Source organism: Lepidochelys kempii, chromosome 2 (genome assembly GCF_965140285.1).
Source record: "Lepidochelys kempii isolate rLepKem1 chromosome 2, rLepKem1.hap1, whole genome shotgun sequence".
Taxonomy (NCBI): domain Eukaryota; kingdom Metazoa; phylum Chordata; order Testudines; family Cheloniidae; genus Lepidochelys; species Lepidochelys kempii.
Window position 1 is genome coordinate 225,192,689 of NC_136381.1, and position 13,351 is coordinate 225,206,039.

General features: G+C 39.8%; 1 protein-coding gene across 10 annotated transcripts in view; it reads right to left on the reverse strand.

The window, feature by feature from the left end:
* Window positions 1–13,351, reverse strand: part of ANKIB1 (ankyrin repeat and IBR domain containing 1) — a 154,559-nt gene that overhangs the window by 93,344 nt on the left and 47,864 nt on the right. For all 10 annotated transcript variants that reach the window (XM_073333976.2, XM_073333978.2, XM_073333979.2 and 7 more), the window contains one exon: window positions 2,875–3,175. In XM_073333976.2, the coding sequence (XP_073190077.1) occupies window positions 2,875–3,175 (301 nt within the window). The remainder of the gene's footprint in view (window positions 1–2,874; window positions 3,176–13,351) is intronic.

Below are 13,351 nucleotides of genomic sequence, written 5' to 3' on the forward strand. Positions count from 1 at the left end.
GCTCCGTGGTTACAGGTACACTAACAAATATATGCCTGCGACAATGGTACCAGGTCAGTCAGCATACTAGGATGCTGCCCCCTAGGCTGGACATAGGTGCCCCTCCTATGACTTCTCCTTTTATACACTGATACAAATAAGTTACGTATTATGCTCCTGACGTGGTTAGTTACCAACCCTACACCTTGTACCTGCTAGTTCAAACAAAATGTCTTTATCCATTAGCCTGTTATCCCATCCTTATCTTACAAGAGGTTGGTGTGTTCCTGTACCATCTCTTAAGAACGTGTTTATATTTTTACTTGAGAACCTGGACGTTCTTGTACCATTCTCTCTGGTCAGGAATGTGCAGGCGTCCTCCGGTTCACAGCCTTTGATTCACACTGTTAGGTATGTCTAGGGCTCCAGCAAGGCCGACACGCACCTCGCCCAGACAGCAGAGGTACTACTGGTGCTCATTGGTCACGGAGAATGAGCACAGCAGGAGACATGGTTTTTAAAGCCCAGAATCTGGGCATAGTCCCCGGTTGGGGTGGAATCCCCAGGCTGAGGAAAGACTAACACTTCTACTATACTAGAACTACTAAAGATTATGTACATGTATATACATGGAGAAATAACTATCTTAGCAAGCTAAGAGCGAAAGTAACAAGGGGTTCTGGACTCAGTGCCCCTTACTCTCAAGTGAAGTCCTGGAAGATGGGTCCTTGGGCTTCGCAGATCTAGGTTCTGCTCTCAAGCTCATGCTTGGAGGGCCACTGCTCATCAGTTGGGGCCAACATACAGTGGATATTCCTGGCTCAGATCAGAATGAGGTCTCACAGCCTTCTGGGTGTCTCCTCAACCAAAGCTGATGAGCTTCACATGTTCACAGGGAAACGAGCGAAAGATGCTGCACTTTGTGGAAATATGTATCTTACCCAAACAGTAGAGGTTGGTGGTCGTCGCTCAAACAGAAAGAACAAGGGCAAGAGACCCAATTCTTGGACTCTAGGCATAGATCCAGACCATGAGCAGGACTTCCCAGCAAAGGGAAAAACAAGATACATAAACTATACTATAAAAAATATAACTATGCTAGCCTAAAAACTAATTGTGATCTCTATTTACAGGCTATAAAAAAGAAGCTGGAGAAATCTGCGGACACAGAGGATTCTGACTCAAGCCATGCAGTGGTAAGAAGGAACTGGAGAGACATCAGCCTCTTATGCCCTTGGTCTGAAGTATGAGGAGATTGACTGCATATGCACTGGCCAACGGACACAGCTTGTTTAGAATCTCTGGGACTTGGGTGCATGGTGTGCATGCATTCCCAAATATAGAGTACACATAGGTACCAGCACTCAAAGAACTGGTATAGACAAACTTTTCTGTGTATTGTTAGGTGCTCCCAAGGAAAGGAAACAGAACAGGACTGAGAAACCAACCTAGTCACTCAGCCAAATGTGAAAGGAATGTGAGCCCCATACCCAAAGGAAAGAAACAAGGAACTTCGCATTAGCCAGTGTGGGCACAGGGAAAGATCAAAGATCTTTAGAGTGCTAGGCACAGTTACCTCCTCCTCCTATGTATTACATGTACATTTTGTTGCACTGTACAATAATGCTCAAAAATCAGATGGTTGTGAAAACAAGAGCCATGCTGGGGAAGGCAGGCTGGTAGACTTATGAGTGACTAAAAGCCACTGTGGTCAGAGCCCATCAGGCTGTCAGACCAAGGGAGTTGAAAGGAGAGAATAACTGAAGAGCGCAGTGACTCTTTCTTTCCATCATATCAAAAATTTACTGCAGGTACCAAACTAGAAAAGACTGAAAGCTGAAACGGGGCTAACAGGCAGTATCAGCATGAAACTGGAATACAATCAGAGACCTAAGCACTATTAAATCACCTGAAGGCACTAAATTAAGTGGAATTACCAGTCCAATTACACAGCAGCCATTGCCATTTAGTATCAGGTTTAAACTGATTCCTTTGCAGATCTCCCATTTAAGAGGAATTCCCAGTTAAGCTTGGTCTACACTACATACATACTTTGGTATAACTATGTCACTCAGAGGTGTGAAAAATCCACACCTCTGAGCGATGTAGTTATATTGACCTTAACCCCGTGTAGACAGTGCTATGTCGGTGGGAGAGCTCCTCCCACCAACACGGCTACCGTGTCTCATGGAGGTGGAGTTATTAAGACAATGGGAGAGCTATCTCCTGTTGGCTTAGAGCACCTTTGCCAGATGTGCTACAGCTGTAGTGTAGACCTGTTTTAAGAGTGCCCAGAATTAGTGGCAGATACTATACAGAATTTTCACATACATTAGAATTTGTTGTTGTTGGTAAACTGCAGTTATGCTAGCACAGAGAGTAGAGTTCATTCTTCAATCAGCAGGTGGAGACTATGGCCTACACACGTATAAGGTATTCTTGAGGCAGGAGGTGAGTAGTTAAAACTCCTCCAGTCACAGCTGTTTTCACATATCGAGTAGGGTAAACAAGCTTATAAAATTTGGCTCAGGTAGCTATTTATTCCATTTTTCTGTTCCGTATTTCTCGAACATTAAATTCCTTTAATTAACTATTATTATTAATAACTAGTATGGTTCTTCCTCATACTATATGGTTTAATCTTATAAAGTTAATGTTATAAGTATATGTAGTTTGATTTTCCTTTGATCTCTCCTCAGTTCATGTGGCTACCTGATAGTTTATTGTTCTGTTTCTTTCAGATTTACAAATGTAGCATTCTAAATGGACTTTCCCCCATCTTTGTAATTCTTAAGTTTGTATTAAAATTTTTCTCTTTGTGTAATAGCTTTGTTGAATACATATATAAATACCACAATATAACCACAAATCTGTATATTTATATCTGATTTTTACCTCTACACAGGTTTTCATCCCTGAGGCAGCAGCGTAGTGCAAAGGTGTATTTTTTTTGTTATCAACAGCATCAATAGCTGCTCGTTCATATTCTCCTTGGTCAAGCTTTGCTCCTTTCCATTTTAGGATCATTTGCAGACAATCTGCTCTTCTGATATCATCTTCAGAGGGTCGTGCCAAGCGAGGATGGAGAGCTCCCTCAGCTATCATAATTTGAGGTCCCATACACAGCAAGTGCATAGATGTCTCATTGTGCACATTTCGTTTATTTGGGTTTCCATCTCTAACAAAAAGAAAAGTCCTACATGGAAAAATGAAGAAAAATAATCAGTATATAATGTAATTTATTATTTTGATAAAGTAAGTCAAAGCAAAGAATTTTCATTATGGCTGCTACTCTCTTCTAGCCAAGATTTTCATTTATCCTATCCAATGATAAATTAAAAATATTTCACAAGTGTGAAGAGCTGGCTATGATCTTAGTCTCTTGAGCTGTGCTGCTCAAATATGGAAGTAAAACTAAAAATATTACTAATCTCTCTCATTTGTGTGGTGTTCCTGGGTTGCTTTAATTACCCCCTTTATTCTCTTCCAAAGGCCCCAAATTGCTTTGACCTTCCTTTCCATGGAAAAAGGCTGGATGTAATTCACTCCAGAGTTCATGCATCCTGGTCTGAATGCTCACTTGTAGTAGGTCATTCAAGAGAGAGACTTGAGGTGTGTTTCTTCCCTCCAGGCACAATTACTCCCAACCCTTGTCCTTTACTCTTGGAAGTGAGTTACTGTCAAAATCAGCCATAATCTCTAATCCCAGAGTAGCAGTAAAATACAGCACCACTAAAACACCCCTGAATAGTGTATTTTACTCACAATGCAAGAAAAAAAATCTTCTGTGCAATAAATTCAACTGATACACCAAGAAACAGAAGACGATTCAGAATACACATTAAAATTCATGTTTTAAGCAGAATTTGTAAATATTCTGACATGGATCACTTCTATTTATGTACTTATTGTTTTAATACTGATATAGCTCATGATTTGCAAAGGCATGCTGACAGTTGCAAACAAACTTTTCCACCTTTAAAGTGCAGTCAGTGTTTAACAAAACCTCTTCTTATTTTTTCCTCCACCAGGCTGTAAACTCATTCAAGACAAAGGTACCAAAGATTTTCTTTCTTCAAAGTATTTCAGAAGTATTTTAAAATTAAGATAGTTATTTTTTTTCCTACTAGCAGTGCAAAAATTGAGAAAATTTTCCACAATATGTAAAGTTTTACACTCAGAGGTCTCAGTAATAAGCCCCTCCCCGTTCTGAGGAATGAGGGGCTTAAGTAGGGGCTACCAGTCTGGTACTCTCCTTACCAAGCAAATGAGTGGGAAGTGGATCGAGTGGGGAGTGGGAAGAGCCGAGGTTCTGTCCTGCCCCCAATGCAAAATCTCATGCCCCAGAGATAGTCCAGATGGGGAAGTAATCTGTACCAGTGAAAAGGTGCAGCTTTTTCTCCTTTGAGGCTATGGGAAAGCAACAGATTGTGATTCCTGGAGTCACAATCTGGTTCCTGCCCCGCTTTACTTTGCCCCTTACACAGGCAGGATTATAAAATTACAATCCAGTTTTGAAAGAAGAGAATTAGGGCACATTACACCAGTACAATTGGGTTCTAACTTGATTGGGCCCTTGGTCTCTATTTAAAAAATTATCCTTAAAGGAGGGTAAGCAATTGGCAATTTGTGGGAGGAAGAAAATGGGGTCTTTGTAGGTGGCTGGGAGGAATCTGCAGCAGGGTAGTGAATTCAAGGGAAAAGAAAGATAATAGCAGGGAATGGAGTGGAAAGCAAAATCAAGGACTTTGCATGGAGCTAAGCAGGATGGATCATCTGGGAGGAGCTAGGAGATGGACATGGGACTTTGCATGCATTTGAAAAGGTCATTTGCAGAGATACTCTCAACTCCTCCAACCCCAGCCACATGCAAAATCAGCCAAACTCTCTGTCCACCCATATTCCAGCTGCTGCTTGCTTTAATGTGAGGGCCTTCGGACTCCCTCCTCACAGCTTGTGAAAACCAAAAGAACCCCAAATACTTAATTTTTAACTGTATTTTGGAATTTCACTGAAGACGAGTCAAGGTTCCTTCCCCACTCTGAACTCTAGGGTACAGATGTGGGGACCTGCATGAAAGACCCCCCCAAGCTTATTCTTACCAGTTTAGGTTAAAACTTCCCCAACGTACAAACTATTTTACCTTTTGTCCCTGGACCTTATGCTGCCACCACCAAAGCGTCTAACAAAAATAATAGGGGAAGTGCCCACTTGGAAATGTGGGGTTGGGGTGCAGGAGGGGTGTGGGGTGCAGGGGGGAGCTCAGGGCAGGGAGTTGGGGAATGGGGTGCAGGAGGGATGCGAGCTCCAGCCTGGCCCTGCTTACCTGGAGCGGTTCCAGGGTGGCAGTGGCGCACACCAGGGCCAGGCCAGGGCAGGCTCCCTACCTGCCTGCCCTGGCCCCGGTCCCACGCCACTCTGGGAAGCGGACGGCACCATTTCCCTGAGGCCCCTGAGGGAAGGGCGGGCGGAGAGCAGAGGGCTGAGTGTGCTGCCCTTGACTTCGGGTACCTCCTGCGAAGCTCCCACTGGCCATGGTTCCCCATTCCCCACTCACGGGGGGCGGGGGGGGAAATCCCATGAGCCAGATCCAGATCTGGCCTGCAGACTGTAGTTTGCCCACCCCAGTGTAGACACGGTGTTGCTCTCAGAAGCCGTCCCACAATGCCCCCCACTGACAGTACAAGCACTCCTGGTGAGGACATGCACCGCTGACACAAGGGGCATTGCGTGGACAAGCAAAAGGGATTTAATTACTGGGGGAGCTGTATGCTGACATAATTTAGGTCGACAATTTTGTAGTGTAGACATGACTTAAGAAATTATAGTACTTGCTCTTTGAAGTTGACTGGGAACAATTAACAAAAGTGAAGCTGTTTGAGCAGCATATTCCAGAAGTCCTGAGGTCTTTCTGAGTGTAGCCTTCATTGATTTGAGATCTACAATACTGTTCTCTCACGAGAAGGGAAAACCTATAATGGCAGCAGGCCGTAAAAGAGACCCAGTTTGGGAATATTTTAACGAAGTTCCTCTCCCTGTGGGTAAGACAGGCATGCGTGCAAAATGCAAACAGTGCAACAAAGAAATGCAAGGCCTGGTTGCCCAAATGAAACAAGATCATGAGAAGTGTTCCTTCTCAGGAGGAAGCTGTGCTGAAGATGATGAAAGGAACATGTCTCAACATGCAGGATCTTCAGGTTGTTAAACTTTTTTATTTCATACTTTTTTCTTAAGGACTGCCTGTTTTCCTTCTGGACTGTTCTTGAATTCTCACATTTGAGCAAAAAATATACTTGTTACTCTATGGTATGGTCATTTTAGATAAAGTTGTGATAAAAAACCCAAAAAACCTGAAATAGGCAGATCTTCCTTTTACAATTTCACCTTTAAAGTAGTACTGAGTATCAGTGAATGAAATGAGTAATACTAAATGAGCAGTATGGTAATAATAATTAAATAACTGCATTCACTTGTTTTGTTTAGGAGAATTTATCCTCAACATACAAGATTCTGAAGACTATCCACCTTCAAGAGCACCATCATTTTCTATAGTTTCAGAGTTATCTGCCAATGATAGTGTTTCAGTCACATCATGTATGTTACATAGCCACAGTATAGCACCTGTAACAAAAAGAAAAAAAAAACTCCATCATCCAGAAACAACCATAGATAAGTTTGTGATAAGAACCAGCAGATTACAAAAAGAGGTAATTGATGAAAAAATTGCCAGGTTTGTTTATGCAACAAACTCTCCTTTCTGTATGATTAAGAACCCACACTTCAACAACATGGTTCAGGTATTAAGACCAGGATACAGTCCACCCAACAGAGCAGATGTCACAGGCAAATTTCTGGATAAAGCGTATGAAAGAAATTGAGCAGTGTGCAAAAGGTCTAGAGGGTAAAATCGTTAACCTGAGTCTTGATGAGTGGAGCAATGTCCACAATGATCCTGTTGTATGGGCTTTTGTGAGAACAGAAGAAGGGAATGTCTTCCTTACAGAAACAATTGATACATCAGGAAATGCACACAGAGCAGAATACTTTACAAGCAGCAGTAAAAGCTATAACAAACTGTGAAAAAAAAATTCAAATGTCTAGTACGCAGCTTGTTCACAGACAATGCTTCAAATGTATCCAAGATTAGAAGAAATTATTTAGAAGAGAGTCCCAAGCTAGTAACATACGGTTGCAGTGCTCAGTTGATGCACCTCCTAACCAAAGACTTCCGTGTTCCAGAAATCAAGGCTCATGTTGAAATCGCGAAATGCTTCCGTAACCACCAGCAGCAGCTACGCTGAAGAAAAGGGGAGGAACCAAGCTCACTCTCTCACAAGATGTGCGATGGAACTCAGTAGTGGACTGTTTTGAGCACTGTATCAAGAACTGGCCTAATCTGATGACAGTTTATGAACAAAATCGTGAAAAAACAGATGGCGTTCTCACAGCCAAAGTTCTCAACATTGGGCTTAAGAGAAATGTTGAACACCCTGAAGCCTATTTCTGTAGGCTTGAACAAAATGCAGGGAAATAGCTGTTTTATGGCGGATGCTGTTGAAATTTGGAAGGAACTGAGTAAGACCTTAAAAAGAGAAATATGCAACGACAGAGTTAAATTACAAGCATTAAAAAAATGAATGGGACAAGCACTATCTCCAGCTCATTTTCTTGTGAATATTCTCAATACTCGGTACCAGGGTCAAAGCTTAACTGCCGAAGAAGAGGAGTTGGCTATGACATGGACATCCAGCAATCATCCCTCCATAATGCCAACTATAATAAACTTAGAGCTAAGGGTGAACCATTGAAGAAATATATGTTTGCTGATGAGGTTTTAAAGAAAGTCACACCAGTGAACTGGTGGAAGTCACTTAAGCACTTGGATTCAGAGACTGTTGAAGTGATAATCTCACTTTTAACAGCAGGAGCTTCTTCTGCCAGTGAAGAAAGAATATTTTCTTCCTTTGGACTAATTCATTCCAAACTGAGAAATTGTTTGGGACCTGAAAAAGCAGGAAAGCTTGCTTTTCTTTTCCAGATTCTGAACAAACAAGAAAATGAAGGTGAAGATGATGGAGTTAGCTCCAAAAGTCAATATTTTAAAGTTTCTCATGTTGACTTGGCTGACAGTCGACTTTTGTGGGGGTTTTTTTATATTTCATTTAACTATATTAGTTAAAAACAATTTTAACAAAAACAAACCTGATTTTAAAAAACGTGAATGTTTAACTAAACTTAAAAATTCGTATGCTTTTTTTGTTAAAATATTATATGTTTGCTGTTGAAGAAAAAAAATTCCAGAATACATAACGTTGTTTTAGTTAAATAAAACAATTTAAATGTCTGTCTGGTGATGTTCTCCTCTTAATACAGCATGGCAAGAAAATCCTCCAAACAATAATGATTAACCTGTTGAATTGGAGATATTCCACCTCCCAATGACTTCATAAATATCTGCTTCAATTATCTTTGGTAAATAAAATAACCAAACAACCATTCATTTTCTGATATATCTGTATAACTAATCTGAAAAGTTTTCAAAATAAATCAGTTTAAAAATGTATAGTGTGTACCTTCTAAAAATAAAACCTACATCTATCTCTGAGTTGTGAAGAATATGTATTATGGTTATAACAACCAACAAGAATGCACTTTTAGGTAGAAATCCATGATTAAATCGAGCCTTCCTGACTAAACCATAATTTAAATCATAATTACATCATAAATTAAATTAAATAAATAAATTAAATCATAATTAAATAATAAATTAAATTAAATCATAATTTAAATCTATTTGATTTAAAGCAAATCCACCCTGCTCTCAAGTGACCAACTCAGGTAGACTCACTGAAGGGAGCTCACAGTGTGAATCAGGCATGCTGACAACTCAGAGGTTCAGTCCCAGGAGGCAGTGAAGCAAAACAGCTTACCCTAGTGAAAGTTTCAGAGGAACAGCCGTGTTAGTCTGTATTAGCAAAAAGAAAAGGAGTACTTGTGGCACCTTAGAGACTAGTCTCTAAGGTGCCACAAGTACTCCTTTTCTTTTTCCTAGTGAAAGTGTGTAACCTTAAGGGGGCTGACACACTGAAGGGGTCCTCCCAGGGACTGTTCCAGAGTTATTCAAGAGCACTGGACCTGTGGATCCGTGACACTACACAGAATCACTTTGTCAGTGATATGTTATGCTTTACTGTCACTAATGTCAAACAAGCATTAATCAAGTTTTTGTTGTCAACAGCAGTATATTCTGACCACTATGTTTGAGTTCTTTTTCTATGGCAACTTATTTCCAACCATCAGCTGATGGAGATGATCATCAGAAATTTTCTTTAGTAAGTACAGTGAAAGTGGCATTTTGATCCAAATAAAATCTAATTACAAAGAACATCGGGATCCAACAATTACGCTGATGAATCACCACTACCCATGGATCTGCATACTTAAATGTAGCATCTGCTAAAACTAATGCCCAATATGTTGTTTGCCTCTTAAACCTATGAAACAATGTACAAGTCTCTATTTTACAGATGCCTACTGAAATTAGTTCTTTTTGATCTCACAAAATTATAAACACAGTAAGATTTTAAACTAGGGCAATATAAATGTCTTTTCAAATTCACAGATTCTATTTGTGTTCTCTTCACCAAAAATAGCCAATTATTTAATAATAAAAAAAGATCTGAGCCTTGCAGTTCAAAGGTGGATGGATATGAACTAGGTATTGACAGACCGAATTTCTAAGAAGTTAGTCAGCTAATATAGCAGAAGGGACAGAAGTCACCTGCTGAAGAGAAAGCTGGGAGGATCGTCACATGGAAACTTTTAACTGGACACACTTCCACACTAAAACAAAAAAGTTAAAATCTCTGTAATTCAAGAAAATGATACAAATATTTTGGTATTTGAAGATTTCCGTTTTTGCATGTGCAACATCAAATAAGAACATATTGAAAATTTCTTGATTTAGAACAAGGAAAAAATCCTCCAATGTTTCAAAGTTACCCAATGAAGATAACAGATTTATATGTCAGAGTTGTTTTGGCCAAGGACTGAATCGTTTCCCCTGCCAGTTGTCACTAATCATGCCAGCTACCAAGAGTTCTTCTTGAAACTTTTCTTTTCTCTCTCAGTTCTGCTCAGGAAGTATGTAACAACAAGAAGTTAGAGACGAAGGATGGTCTAGGAAGGAATGGTCATCTTGTGGTTAAGCACTGAATGGCATGGTTTTTACCAGCAGTGGTTTTTACTGCCCCCCCAAAAAAGTTTTTAAAATAAAAAAGGCCTTAAACTGGGACTACACAGCACAATACACTTAGTTGTAGTTATACACTCAAATAGGGGTTGCATAAAGCAGTAGAATCGGAGATTTAGAGTTGCATGAATAAAAAGCAAAAAACTGTAGTGGGTGTAATACTAATTTATGTAATTATAGTACTGAACATCAGAATGTCTATGTATTTTGGTTTGGCATTTTCTTAAGGAAGTTACACATCCTGGCTCATATTTCAGTTTTCAATATTAAAGAAATGAAAGTAAAAACACATTCAATTATGTGAACATGACAAGAATGCAGAGTTGTAGGCCTGAAGCAATCAGAAGCATGCAGAGAGTTTCAGATTGCCAATCCAGGTCCATTTGGCCACGTAGCATTCTGTAGCAGAAGACCAACTTTGATGCAGTGAATAGACCAAACCTATTCCTCAGTTTTTAGTGGATGAACCTTTTCAAACTTTGGATACATTCTATACTTGCTGAACCTGCTGGACACAGATACAATTATTTTTCCCAGATTCCTGGTTTAAATCGAGTTTAAACCAATATATATCAGTGCCCTGTCCTAAACTAGTTTTTCATGGGAAATAGGAAGTGTGGAAATAGGACAAGATGTCTGAAGAGGGGAGACATTTTCTCCTTCCTCCTCTAAAACTTCAGGATACAATACTCAGGTCACCATTTACATGGTGACAACACAGGTGATCTGAATCACTTTACACATTACAAAACACCTGTCTCAACCAAATCCCAAAAATTAAAAAAAGGGGAAAAAAATATTTCCTGTTTCCAAATCACTGGAAAAGATACTGAACTCAGCATGGCTATTCCCTCATGAAAAAAGATGCATTACCAGCATCTCTCAAAAATTATGCCAAATTCAACCAGGAAACTCACAAGATTTGTTCTAGATAAATTTCTCTGTATAACACCTTAGCCAGTACTTCTCACACTCCAAGAAGTTCCTGATCCCCATCACTCTGAGAGGCACCATGGTTTGAACATCAGGTCTGCACAGACCTCTTCCCAACCCACCACTCATAAAAGCCCCAGAAGTAGTAGTCACCAAGACAACTGGAAAAGGAATCAAGGGGTGGGGGGGAATGAAATTGTTCAAGATTGTCTTCTTATACTTTCTGTGCAATACCTGCTTGTGATGTTAAAAACATTTTTGGTCACATCTTTCTTATGCAACATGTTGGCAATCTCACTGAAGTTCCCTTTGATGGTATTAATTTGCTTGGAGATTCCCTAGGAAAATGTCTGAAAGGTTTATCAGAACTCAAGAAGATAATGCTGCAATATACATCCTTCAGGAAGTCACGGAGGAGTTATGTTCTTATTTGATACAACAGGAATTTTCAGGCTAGGCAGAATCACCTGAACAATCATCTTTTTAATTCAACTGGAAGCAGCACATACTTCCCTAGTAAATACTAACTAGTTGACCAAGACCCTCTTGTGGAGGCTTCTCAGCCAGACAGTGAACACATTTGCCAGCCCAGGACTTTGTTCCTGCAGTGAAAAGCCTAATAATATTTTCACCTCCAGGTGGGTTGGTCTTATCACTGAAGGATGGACACTAGAGAAAATTTTTTAAAAGCACCTTTAATTGAATTTTAGGATCCTCTCCACTTCCTTTTATCCATAGGGAAACTTTTCCTGTAGAATGTCATCCTGTGCATTCAAAGAGAGAAAGTTATTTCTCCTCCAGATCCTTCACAGCTACTAAATGAGCAGCTCGGTGTTGTAGATCTCTGTTCTACATCTGTCACTAAGAAAAGCTCGTTTCCAGATGGAAACATTTGTTCTTCTGATCAAGAAAGTAGTCCCACAGGACTTTCTCAGATCTGTTGATCTCCCTCCATATCCCCAACGTCCCTGCCACCAAAGCTTCCTCCACTTCAGTCCGGGACCAAAGCTAACAGTTGCAAGTAATGCACTTTGGTCTTTCTTCTTCACCTTGTGTATTCACAAGGTATTTATCAAACTAGAATTGAGCCTGAGAAAAGAAGGCATAAAAGTCTGTCATTACTTGGAAAGCTTCCTGGTAAAATTGCAAACATCCAAAGTCCCAGCACATCGTACACAGCAAACTGTCTCATCCTCTGACATATAGAAATGAAATCTCTAAATCAGAGCCATCTACAATCAAGGCAAAGCTGAGTGGCTGTAAGCTGAGTGGCTTAGCAAAAGATTTGGAACAATATTGTCAGAAAATCATTGAGTAGGGGCATCCAAATGATTTCTTCACTAACTGGATCTAGCCACAGGTGAAAAAAAAAAAAAGTGTCCCATTTTCTTCTCATAACACTGAAATCCACAAGACTGGAACAAGAATCTGCTCAAATTTCCCTGGACAGGTTTTAAGGCACATGTCTTCTCTTTAGCCCCTTTAACCAAATAAAAAAAAAATTGTCCAGAAAAAAAAAAATCAATCCTCATATGCTAATTTACACAATTTTGTGTTTATTTACTGGAAAGAGCAAATAAGACTCAGGGTGTTCACACTGCTTTTTGGACCACTGAAAGTTTCATAATAAAATTTCAGTAACTTAAGGGGGGTGCTTTAGACAAACTTGCTTACTCTAATGTCAAAATCCTCGTTATGACCAACTAAACACTCTACTAAAATAAATGGGGCAGCTTACATTTCTGGGTGGGCAATCAATGCAATTGGCTGCAGATCAAACAAAACAGCAAGTATTGATTTCCAAATTGAACGCTGATAGAACTGAGCATCCTGGAGGTAATTTCTACATTTTATTTATTGATTTTAGTAGTTAAAGAAAGGAATACATCAACTCAGAGCTTTGGTTGCCAGAAAGGAATACAACAATATAAGCAATTCAAACATCTTAAACACATTCTCGTTGACTCAGCTGAACACAAAAATAAGATCAGGTGTCTCGGCAACATTTTAAAATGATCTAAACAAGTCCCACTTACTTTGTCCTCCACTTGGAAGAGGAGAAAAAGAAGAGACATGAAGAGATAAGGATGCAGAAATAAAAGTTGGCTACTGCAAGAGGTTCTTTCCGAGTCTGTCAATTATTTTAGCTTTTTCAAGTATTATTAATAATTGAAACAACTGAAACCA